General features: G+C 37.0%; 1 protein-coding gene across 1 annotated transcript in view; it reads right to left on the reverse strand.

The window, feature by feature from the left end:
- The window catches only part of LOC103177781 (phosphoinositide-3-kinase, regulatory subunit 1 (alpha)), a 77,839-nt gene that overhangs the window by 15,908 nt on the left and 48,556 nt on the right, over window positions 1-13,375 (reverse strand). Inside the window, 5 exon segments of the mRNA XM_007892102.2 lie at window positions 1,211-1,311; window positions 1,531-1,732; window positions 2,733-2,864; window positions 5,254-5,328; window positions 6,211-6,303. Of these exon segments, the coding sequence (XP_007890293.2) occupies window positions 1,211-1,311; window positions 1,531-1,732; window positions 2,733-2,864; window positions 5,254-5,328; window positions 6,211-6,303 (603 nt within the window).

The following is a 13,375-nucleotide window of genomic DNA, read 5'->3' on the forward strand; positions in this document are numbered from 1 at the left end:
AAGCTTACACAAGTCATCTGTAGTGACCTGTACTGAATCCTGAAGTATTGAATTAAAAAAAACTTCTACACAGACTGTACACATTATGAAGCCTGTACTCCACCCAGGAATATGTAATGTAGTATAACCCCCTCATACCACTGTTATACAGAGATAAACTGATCAACTCAGTTACAACAGTTACCCCGAAGTACGCTGGATAATCATGATCCCTGTAAATGCATCTCTACACTAACGGAGATACCAGCATGGCAACTTGATATCACTACCATTGTCCTTGCTTTATGCATGGATTTAAGGAGGGTATAATACCCCTGTCAAAGTAAGCTATGCTGAAGTCACTCCAATTAATGATGTCAAATTAGTGGAGTCCTGTAGCTCAGTGGATAGAGCACTCGCTTTGCAAGCGAGAGACCTGAGTTCAATTCCAGGCAGCGCGAAACCTTGGGCAAGTTTCCTTACTCCACACAGAGCCTAATAATAATCCCTCCAAAAAAACAAAATAATAATAAATTGGTCATTTTCAACCTACGACTGTTTGTGGGACATTGCTGTGCGCAATTGGCTGCTGCGTTCGCCCACAAATATACAGTCAATTCACTTTACAGTGTGTTCTGTGAAGCGCTTTGGGACGTCCTCCCGACGTGAAAAGCGCTATATCAAATGCAAGGATTATTATTATTATTATTATTGTTGGTTTCAATATTTATTATTTGTTTACTATTAAGATCTAGAGCCATAATCTGGATTCAGTGTTAAACACTCTTGCCTCCTGGATTACAAAAATGCATATCCTGCAAAGCATCTCGATCAATCAGGAGGCAAGAAACAAATGCCTGCACATGCAACTAGATTTTTCAACATAGAATGGCGTCACTCTCTCATTTTCCACTGTATTTATACCAAAATAGAAAAAGAAATGAAGCACCAGAAACAACATTTCTGTACACTCAACAAGCATGTATAAGTGCGGATTTTTAATTTTTTTAAAAAAAAGTACAATTTAATTTCACCAAACTCCTGGTATCAGAAAAATAAGGAGGAGAATGAAACACTGGTGGGCAGAGGAGTGGGGATTGTGCAGGAGGTCCACTCAGGACTTTATACTGATGGATTAAATATGCTTGTAAAGAAAGTGAAAAAAAAACTGGATTGCTCAGAAGCCAGAAACTAACATCCATCCAAGGCATGTAACTTAAACCGATCTTACCTGGTGCTGCTGTGGGTACTGGTGCCGTTTGTGTTTCATGCCATTCGCTGGCTATCAGAACCTCTATGATTTTTATATGGTATTCAGGATTTGTGTCCGAGCTAAATAATCACAAAGAAAGAATTCAAATCAAACCATCTTTAGCGGAACTCAATTGAAGCCATGATAGTACCTTAATATATACACTTGTTTTCTTGTTAATACCACAGTGGTACATCTACTTTTAAAATTATTATCACGGAAGTACATTTGAACTATATCATAAAGCAAATTAAGGATTTAGTTAAACAATAATCATCTCATGAGTAAAATATACATACCTTGCTGCCTGTTGTCGAAAAAGCAAGGGACTAAAAATTTCTGCCAATGTTCTCGGACTCAGATTGTTTTTCCCGGAGTTCTGACAAAGCTTACAGAAATGCTTGATCAAATACTGAAGCGTCTGCAAATACTGGTGAGGCACGTTGTGTGACCTAATGGCTCTTCTCAGCAACTGTGCACACTCCTCAGTGTTCAGTACCTCTGTGTTCAAAGAAATAAACTATCAATGCTGGATTCAGTGAAGGCAGAAGACTAATTAATATTTACTAAATTTGATCAAAAACTAAGTCAACAAAAAGTTAAAATATTCAGATCATTGACAGGCTGCACTTAGTATGTAGCAGTGGTAGAAAGAAAAGAAAACCACTCAAGTACTATAGAGAGTGGAAAAGAGCACTTGCGTGACTACACATATTGAAAATATCATACTATAAGGTCTGTGTTCAACTGATACTGCAGTTGATTGGGTAATTTGTAGATGCGGCAGATAAAACTAAGCTGCCTTGTGCTAGTAAAAACGGAATTGTGAGATGAACCACAAATATCTGCAGTGCAATCGTTTGATAGGCTCGCTGCCAAAATTCTTTGCAGAGTAAAAAAAATGTTTTCAAACTTTTGCCTAGCATACACTGGAACAAAGCACTAAGAATTTATAACCGCAAGAATATGTCCTTCAGTACTTGAGCGCCATATCAAAATTGCGTCATAACCTTTTACTGCTACATCACACAGGAAAATTATAACACTTTTACATATACTCACAACTCTTAATGATTACTTAAAGGAGGTAATTCAGAAGGAATAACATTACCAATATGCTAAATAAATCTAGTGACATCAATAGGTTAGATGAATCGCACTTACGGAAATATATGCTTCTTGGATAATCACTTTGAATTTTTACCATTGCTATGCTTACTCTTCTAGTGCATAGCTCAAAATGCATTCTCTAGAGTCACAATCCGAGTTTGGATAGACAAAACTTCTGATGTCACTCCTTTGTTTCATTCACAACTGAAGTGAGTACCGCACACAGCACCATTCTAATGTCAAAAGTCTGCAATAATGTTCTTCCTAATTTCAAACATTTTCTAACTAAAGTGGTTTTGTAGGTTTTGATGGTTTTGTTTGGAGAATTGGTCTCAGTATCAAGGAAACTACCACTCCAAACACAAATAATATCAATCCCCCACCTTCTTACCTTGAGCTGTATAAACCATATCACTGTAAACAGACACTGGAATTACAGGATTTGGCAGGTCTTGAAGGTACCGCTTTAATCCATCAGTCAATGACTGTAGATCAAACTGCTCAATGTCCACTGAAGCAGCATCTAAAAACAATACATATAATACAAAAAATATTTTCAACAAGCTGTATGTCATATGACATCTTCCTGCTTTGAACTCTGGTATATATAGGAAAGTTACACGGTTATAAACATACAGCAATGTTTACAAAAAACATTAGTATTGTTATGGGATGCATCTATAGACAACTTGTCTGACTTTCAGCACAACTGAAATCCATAAATAGAATCCACCAGAGCTCACTTGATGACTTGATCAATATAAATGATGTGGGTGTGAAGCACTAAACAGACAGGAACAATTTGAGGTTGAATCTCTTGTTTGTGCAGTTATATGACTACAGCCAGTCAGGTAGAACGCTACCATTTCTTTAGTGGCCTCCCTTACAAGATTGGTACTCCTAAATAGTGATAATTGCTAATTGGACACAAGTGGATGTTAGGTGAAGTCAGGATTGGGGTTGATTGAATTTGCTGCTGTCATGAAGATTATAGTGCAGCAACCCGATGTATGTTTCTTGTCCTGTGGAAATTCCATTCTATCATAACCTACTTCTGGAGCACATTTCCTGCAGGCCAATGGGAATTCTAATAGGATTCCTTATTAAGGAATGCCATTGTTAAAAAAAATGCAAATTACATCCCACTGATTAGACCATAAGATGAAGGAGCAGGAGTAGGCCATTCGGCCTCTCGAGCCTGCCCCGCTATTTAAAAAGATCATGGTTGATCTTCTTACCTAATTCCATTTACCTGCCCTATCCCCATATCCCTTAATTCCTCTCTCCTTTAGAAATCTATCAACCTCAGTCTTGAATATGTTTAAGGACTGAACATCCACAGCCTTCTGGGGTAGAGAATTCCACAAATTCACTACCCTCGGAGTGAAGAAATGTTTTGTCAACTCAGTTCGAAAAGGCTGACCCATAATCTTGAGACTGTGACACCCTAGTTTTAGATTTTCCAACCAGGGGAAACAGTCTCAATGCATCTACCCTGTCAAGACCCTTAAGAATCTTATAGGTGTATTTGTAACGTATTGTAACCAATACGTTACAAATACACTATAATTACATGCAATGTTTTTAGTTCTCTCAAGCTAGGGTACAAACAGGATTCCATTGCACTTCACTCAAAAGTATTCACAATGTTGTGTGCACAATAGATTTGTTGCAACCAACATTTTTTTGGCTTCTGATATTAAAACGCGTACACACATGTGCATGCGTTAATAAAGCCAGATTATCAGTCGTCTCAATTTTTCCCATTTGAGAATGGAAGGTGGATTTTAGTCTATTGGAGCTGGATAACACTTTCCAAATTCAGACCAACATTTTTCACTAGGCAACTGCTGCTAGTACAATCAGACTCCTGACATCAACATATCAAAGTGCATGAGCTGCTGGAACCTGCCGTTCTAATAGCGTCCTTGCACAAAACAGGTGCTCATCAACCTCTGAAACAATTCGAGAATTACTGGTTTTATATCAGATTTCCAAGATTTGTGCTTTCCTTTTTTAAAAAAAATCCCTTAGTTTGTACAGGTTTTCTTTGATGAATTTTCTTTTGGTTATTATTCAGACAGTTTGCCAAGTCTCAGAAATATGGGCATGTACAATTTCAATTGCTAATTCAAGACTGCCTTGGTTCATCATTATTTTAATATGATATATAATGCAATCCATCAGATTTACCTACATTTGGATGTGAATAAAAAGTTTGGACCATTTGTATTGCAAGTAAAACAAATGTTAAGTAAAGATGGTTTTGAACCATTTTGAAAGTTGGTTACACCAGAATGAATAAAATGAGGGGCACTTCGTAGTGCTCAATTACATTATAGGTCAATAAGTATCACCTTCCCTAACTAGTGAAATTCAGAGCAGTAAGTTTCACTTCCAAAGTATTAAGCACATAAAGATAATTAAGAAGGGAATGAGCACAAGAAATTCTGATACTGATTATTAATGGGACATTGTTCTAGCCAAATCAGATGCCTTTTGGCCTCTTGCCAAACCACTATTTACATTTATAATGGTATGTGCAGACAGTTAAGTTAATTCAACACTGCACACCTTTAGGCAGCCACCTGGTGGCAATCCGATAACCGTGCAGATGAAACAGTACCACAGAAAACCATTTCAAAAATGAAATGCTGAAGTGGTGTGAATTTAAAACCTCAGATAAAAAGCTGCTGTGCAATTTTGAATATAGTTGATAACATTCCCTTCCCTCCCCCTATTGCAAAAACCTATTGAGAGAAAGAAATATAATCAGTTAAATGGAGGACGTACACAGCAAAGGAGAAGTGGCACTTACACAGCAAGTAGCAAGGACACCAGCACATTTTTAGAATGCTTTTTGTGTACGGAGCATAATATTTTCACGTAGGAACACATTCAAGTATGCTTACCATAATCAAACAACTGTCTCAATTCAGCACCGCCACTTGATCCAGTAGTCCGGTATAAATTGGCACACTCTAGACCTATGAAATATAAATCAAAATGCTAGTACCAAGCCAATTAGTTCACAATAATACACTTCGTCACATACAGAGGGGGGAAAGAGGTTAAAGTCGTCATTGAAAACATCATGTTTTGCAACACTAATAGGAAAGTGTAATTTTTTTTTCTGCACTGCTTCAAATGTCACAGCACAGACATGATGGTCTCCTTCCGTGTTGCAATTTTCTATGGCTTTACATCTCCTCAAATTCATGCTATCCCAGTCATAAAACCAACAATGAAGGCAATTCAGTAGTTGTTAAAAATATTTCTATATTGTTAAACAATGGAATTGCTGAGTTTAGACAACTTTGATATTCAAAAGTTAGCCCCATGTATCACAGAGAATTACTCTAAGAGAATTACTCTTACAAAAGCAACTTGCATTTACCCAGGATAGTGTCTTGGAGAGCTGATTACAAACATCCTTGAAAACATTACATTTTTGGGTTGTTGATGTCTGACTCGGATCTCCAACAGGATTGGAGAGAGCAAATTTAAAACTACAGTAGTTTTATTTTTAATGCAACCAATAGTTAACCACAGTTACTGGGAGTATCCATTAAACTTACTTTCAATCCTACTCTGAGGATACCTACTATATAATCAATTGGAAATCCCCTAAGCACAAGCTCAATAAGTATTAATATCAGTTAACTGTTTTTAGTCTGGTTCCACATAAATCAATGTAGCCTAAACAAAATTACACACCCTTGTAAAACAAAGCAATTTTGCTCATCCTTTGAAGAGACAACAGCTTTATACAAACGTACAAAACTACATTTGTATAGCGGCTTTCACATCAGGGCACAAAGGGACATCCCAAGGCACTGGAAGTTATGAATTCAGTTGATCAGTCCTACCTGTTTTTTCAATAGCCGCCACTAACTTCACCAAGATAGCTGGGGCAACTTCAGGCGATGTGAACTGCTCTGTCAAATCTAGGAGGATCGAGCCTGGAGAAGTAAAACATTAGGTTTTAGTTAATGTTTCAAAGAACTAAACATAATAAACCTGCAACATGAGCTTTTAAATTTTAAACCTTAAATAAATGTGCATTATTGACTTACAGCTCTGTGTCAATATTGCAAACGCATCTCCTCTATCAAACTCGCAACAACGTACGGACTGAATTCACGAAGCACTTTATTCTTGTTACCACGTATATCACGAGAAAAACTTTTTGGCACAATGTTTAAATTTTACTTCCAATAGATAAGGGACTTTGAGCGATTTATCACCAGATCAGATGAAGACCTTCAAAGTCCATTCTGATTCGCTGAGCTGGTTACTCCTCCAAAAATTCAACTTTATATACAGTGAACTTCTGATAATAAGACCCTGGCTTTTATCATCATGCTGTCAACATCCCAGCTGCTTCCCATGCAAAATGTGAATAAGGGACTCCTCCCTTTATTTCATCACTTGCTTTTAAAGTTACATTCCATACATCCCAGTAAGTAAAATATTGGATACATCATCAGATAGAACTAACCGACACTGCTCAGCCAGGCGTACCCCAAGCCAGGGCCCCTCAGGGAACTCTTGCGATTTTAAAACGTCGACTATCTGACTCTGACTATCACAGACTATTTTCCCCAAGTAGATTGAAATCATGACAGCATTTTGTGAGCTACTTTATTAATTTCTGATTTGCAGTTGCTTAGTGGCTTTAAGTTGTATTACTCTAATTATAATGCTAGAATGACCGAGTGGCAAAGTGACTAAACTCACCCGGTGAACCTGTGCTCTTGTGTGAATTACAGAACCTTGCAAGTTAGGGAGGGAAAGTACATTTGTAGGGATGACTGTTTGCCATCTTTTGTAATGTTGAAAATAAAATATGGTGTATTTTGTTGTTTGCAAATTGTTTATTACATAAAAATGTTTGGTGTTCACATTTAATCTGGAAAATGTCTTTGTTCTTTAATACACTATAGTACATCTCCTGAGAAGTGAATAATTTCCAATTCAAAAACAGAAATAAGTGATAGGAAACAAAAAAATAAGCACATTTATAGACACACAATGCGGGCACAACGTGTGTTGCTCTAGGTCCTCCAGACCACAGCACCTCCTCGTGCTCCTTGAGGATTCATGCCTATATCGTTACCTTGGATCCAGAGTCACTGAGCCCTTTTCCTTTGGAGTGAACAATATTTCAGGAGTTTACTGTAACTCACCTTATAATTTGAATCTAAATATTACCAAATTATCACCTTTATGAATTAGGAAACTTAATTAGCGGTAAAATTATACATTTTTAGGATTACAAATAATGATTTGGATATTCATGGTCTGGTCGCACATAGCTGAGTGAGCTAAATGTGCTAACTGGCTCATACAAAATTTCTGCATGCTTAAAGCAAGATGATAGGTCTCAATAGGCCCCCGAGAAGCAGTTTGAAGTTGAACTATTTTTCCCTCCAAAAAGTATGGCATTTATGAATAATAATAATAAACTGTATATTTATAAACTGTCATTTATAAACTGCGAAGGTTAAAAAAAAAACACAGCACAAAGTGATGGTAAATACATATCACCAACACCCCTAAATTATTTCTGTTGAAAAGAAATGCAAGGTTTGGTCAGCACGATCGTATTAAGTTGAATGTTGACAAGACAGAGGCTCTCCTGCTTTGCATGTCCTTCCAACATGAAAGGCACTCTATGAATGTAAATTTGTTGCTGGAAGTTGAGCACTTTAGTAAAATGCAACAAGCACAGTTTATGCATTTGCAGGTACGATCTGAAGGTCTAGCTGCAGAATATATATTGGTATATAACATCTAACAAATAGCTTTCTTTAAAATTAATGTACATGTGTACATCAACACAAGAGGGCACTCCATTGCAATCAAATGTAGTAATCTTGATTGCACAAAGAGGAGTTAACAATGTCAATCAACCAGGGTCTACCTTTGGATCACTATTGAACAATACTCTGCTGGATTGGGCACTTACATGGATTCCATCGACATCTTGTCATGACAAAAATTGGGGTCAGCTATAATGCCCTCTCCCACAGTCAAACAGCCTGCTGATACATAGTCTAGGCTCACCTGGATGCAGTATGTGAAGAAAATTGTGTCCAGAAACTAGTCAAAAAGGGCTAAAAATAGAGTTCACATGTAGAAGAGGTATTGGTTTTCAAAATATGAAAGTGTTATTTTAAAAAAAAGCGGTGTATCAGAAATATTTTAATTTTGCTCCCAATTAATTTGCAGTGAATTTGCTAAACAAGTTGTATTAAAATAAACTTTTAATATTAAGAACTCACTACAACACACAGACATCTTTCTCCCCCCAAATAATTCCATTACATTGTTTCAAATCTGGAAATTACATTTAAATTAAGAATTTATTTCCCCAACCTGGAAAAATAAGTGTACATACATAAACATCTCCTTGCTCCATTCTTCCTTTGGATTTGAATCCAAGCAATTTAGTACATTTCCATGCCTATATTATTATACTGTTATATAGTAAACATGTACAAGTCTGATCTGTATAAATTGTATAATCGCCCAAGTCCCATTCAAGAGTTATATTCTATGCAGGTTTGACGTAACTCATACTTTGCACATGATACGACTAATGTGAGGTTTACTATACAGTAGTTACCGTGCTTACCAGATGAGGGCACTGCTACTGCATCTCATCTCTTTTGCAACTAAATGTAGGGCTATATTAAGTGCAGCAGGAGGAACAGTTCATAAACTAACTGGAGTCTTATTGATGTTTAAACAGAAACTGTAACAGGAAACTGAACTGAGGTGGAACTGGAACTTACTGGAATAGCATAAATCACGGTACTGCCCTTTCGGAATACTGTTTTATTGTAAACAGTAGAACAGCTATGGTTGCATAGCACATTCTTTACCACATGCACCTTTTCTATGTACATTACTTTGTACATGGGTCCTTTTTCTAAAGAGTAAAAACATTTAAAGGAGTTTGTGTTTTGATAGAATTTCACTTAGTATTGCCTGTTAGTTTGTTCATTGATTCTTTTACCCTCACGTCTTTAGAAGTTTTAAAGCTGAAAGAACTGCATTCTCCTTTTTCACCCTCCAAAACTGCATTCACTAACTTTAGATGTAAACGTTTTATTACAACTTTTGAATGTTTGATAGTAAAAATAAATTCTGAATCATTAGACATAATTTGTTTATTAATTTGATCTGTAATTAGCTTTTCATAACAATCAAGTAATTCATACCAGCAAATTACAATGCTTTGTAAAATTAGTAAGTGAATGCAGAATCCATCACTAAACAGATATTCAACTAGTAGTTAATGTACTTCTACAGACAAATACAGCCCATTTGTAACACGAGAGGTGAGGTGGATGGAGACAGATAAAAGACTGGGTCTTACATATTTTCCAAAGTAGTATTTCCTTTTAGGAAATGCAACATTTGCTGCTTCAATTTTGAACTTTCATAGAGCTCCATGCTGCCAAGAAGCTTGCTATAAAGCTCTAGTCACTGTAAGTAAGCTTTTCTTTGGAAGCACTGATTGATGCAAGACTTTTATACCGACAAACATTCATTTAAACAGCAATTTTGTAACCAAAAATCATATTTTAAATATCTCAATGTATACTTCCTGAAAGTGACATTTACTTGTCTTTGCCATTAAATGTAACTTTGTGTAGATTAATTATTTAACTTTAGATTTTAATACGACAAAAGTTTGCACGGCAAAGGTACAGTGTACAAACTTCAAACGGTTGTATTCAAATAAGCTGAACTTATTTGGGCATTAAACATCCATATATGACTATCTGCCTTCTTAAAAGGAAATAATATTTCAGATTTGAACCTGCTTTGCATTATTTAAATTTGAACCTGAAGGCAACAGACATATTGGCAGTAATAACACATGCACAGTCACAAGATGCAAGTGTGCAAGAAAGACGATTTAGGTCAATAAATAAATACAATGAAACCTTGATTATCCACAGGCCCTTCATTGAAAAGCAAAATTAATGATGTGTGAAATGCTTGGTGTAATGTAACATGCAAAAGAAAGTAATTTTTGCACCATTTCAAATTAAAAGTGGAAAATACAGTGTAAATTCTCATGAAAAGTCAAAATGAATTATTAAAGACAGATCAAGGTTACACTGTATCTTAGAATTAAATTGCTTAAAACAATTCCATATTTTACCTATAGTTCCTGAACAAAATTGTAAGCAAAGCTAAAAGTTTTAAATCACAATATGTAAGCAATCAAACTGAAATAATTATTTAACCTGCTGCATGCAGGAATAGGTCAAACCAGGATTGAAAACAAATCTACTTTTTCTTTCAAATTTACGCTTTGCGACCATGTGGGTTTCTTTTACTGGGAAGTTATATACGTGAAGAATAAAAGTTATAGTTCTCTCTGTTTCATGGAAAACTATTTCAATGAAGGTTCAAATCTGAAATATTACTGTTCTAGCTAACACTCATAAAATGCGAAAGAACTCAGATTATTCCAATGTCAATATTTCAGGCGTGGATGTACGAATGCGTGTACATGAACTTGGACTCCTAGCAGCTGTCGCAACAGGTATCTGGCAGACATCTGCCTTCAGCAAGCTGGGAGGACCTTTACAGGACAGGCAGCTTGTGATGTGCCAGCCACCTTGGTATTCGGGGTCCAAGTCCAATCTCATGTGCCAGGCTTACTCAGCACCAGCTGCTTAATTGTTTGCATACAATTCTTGTATGCCGCAAGCTTGACCTGCAGTGAGACCTTGCTGTCTCTAAAGAGGGACGAGCATGATCAGAGTGTCTTTTGCACCTTCTCAGTCCTTCAGGACAATGTCCAGGCAAGCGTTAGTGTCTACCACGACCCTGGTACCAATAAGGAATCAACAAGTGGGATTGATCATCTGATTGAGAGAAAGCTTGCAGAAAGGTAAACAGTTGCCGTTTAAACTCCACACCTCCAATTGGTGGAACCATCACTCAATGGAAAGTGGTGTTCCCAAGCGATGGCCAGGAAGATGGTGGAAACGCACTCACACAATTCATGCTGAGCTGTGTGGTCACCACGGAGTTCCTGGTACCTGCCATCCACCTAGTGAAGGCTCAAACCCGCGCTTATTGGATGACAGGTGGGTCCGCAGTATAAGGCATTCCCACTGACAGCATAGCCAGCCTGGGTCATCTGCAGGACTTGGAAGGGCAAAACAATCAGTGGGGGCAGGGTTTCAAGCCAAAGCCCTAATGGGTAGGGTGGTCCTAGCTGGACAAGCAGTGGGAAAACTTGTCAGGCAGTTCTCTCAATGACAAGTTATGTGGTTTTAGCTGGTTAGACTCCAGCAGTGCCCCACCTCACACTCTGGTGTCCCCAAGTCTTGGCTCTTGCCAACCTGCACCTAATACTTTCCAGAATTAGGTAAGCAGGATGTGTCCCTCCAGGGAGAGAGCGTGCATTCCATTCCAACAATTTATCTCTGGAATTTCCATATGTAGGTGGGATGTATGGAATTCTCAGTTTGGGTTGGATTCTCTTAAGCATGTTGACGGGTGTCCGCATATGTCAAAACATCCGGCTGATCAAAAAAAGTCGATATTTACTTTGGTTAGGATACAGAATTTAATTCCTTACGTCCCACCAGGAAGATTTGGGTTAAGGTTTTTTTCAATAAACGGCATTAAGCCCAGATATACTTGAACACAACCAGGACAATTTTTTCCTCATTCGACTGAGCTGATGCTCAGCATGCAACTTTTGCATAATTGCTTATATGATTAAAATTTATAATGGCCCATATAATTTATAAAATATTTGCCTACAAAGTACAGTTACTACCCATTACAGAAAAGTATTAAGACTTTGTCATGATAAGGTGCTATGTTAAATGCAACAATTATAAGTGAACAAGAAACCCAAATCAGTCATACTCAGACAATTACTGCACAAGGTATGTAGCAGGAATAAAATCATTTCCATGGAGACAGACTATATAGCAGGTGCTATTTAGCTACTGTAACAATGTGAGGATATCCTATTTCTGCTTTTTTGCCGTACATTGCTCAATACTTCCGCCTTTTCCGTCTGCAGTATTCCGGACAACTTCCTTCTACATGTGAAGAGTATAAATGCGTAATCGGTTTATTGTTTTACCGTGCATGACACATAAACACATACAACTATGTAGAGAAAAAGACAAACCTTTCCAATACAACAGGACATCTCATTTTCAAGTTTCAATTAACAAAGGTCTCAATAATTGCTCTGGTAATCTCTCTAAAGCCCAAATCAATTACTGCTTCCACTGCAGAAAGTTACTGTAAACACACTTGTCTTAAATGGGTCTAAAACAGTTAAAAATAATGTATAGTGGCCACTAACTAGATTCCTTCAATCTACTTAGCAGTGATCCAATCACAGTAGTTAATCACACGATGCATTCTGGTAATCTAGGTGTGCTAATCCTACAGAATGGAAGTCTTTGTGCATCATCAGAGTGGATTCTTAACTGTCCAAAGAAGCTAATGATAATCATTCCTGACTACTTGCACTCACTCGCACAAGCAGNAAAAAAACACACTGGTGGGAAGCAGGTGCACATACTAAAAATACAATAGAATAAAAATCAAAACTACTTTGCTACTTTGCTTTCCTCACACTAAGGTGTCTAGTACTAACTTCCTCAATCAGTTTATTTGCAATTATTCCAATATGAGGGCGGACAGACACAATATTAAATCTTCATAATTAATCGGAAAACCACCAACAGTTCAATTATTAATTAAATCTATTCTATGAATGACAGTAAACATTAACATTTTGAATTTGTATTGTACAGTATGATGCTTTTTAGCAAGATAAGTTTATGACAAATTGAAATAACTCACATTTTTGAAGCCTGGTTTGTACACTTCAATAAAGGTTATCCTGAACAGAAATTACAGTAATTGTTATTTGGTTGTATTTCTGTGTCGAGTTTGGATTTGCATTGTTGTGTACTGTAACTATGTCGCGGTGCATTGTACTACTATCCCATGGATAATGCTAGAAGT

Source organism: Callorhinchus milii, unplaced genomic scaffold (genome assembly GCF_018977255.1).
Source record: "Callorhinchus milii isolate IMCB2004 unplaced genomic scaffold, IMCB_Cmil_1.0 Scaffold1, whole genome shotgun sequence".
In the NCBI taxonomy this organism is placed as follows: Eukaryota; Metazoa; Chordata; class Chondrichthyes; order Chimaeriformes; family Callorhinchidae; genus Callorhinchus; species Callorhinchus milii.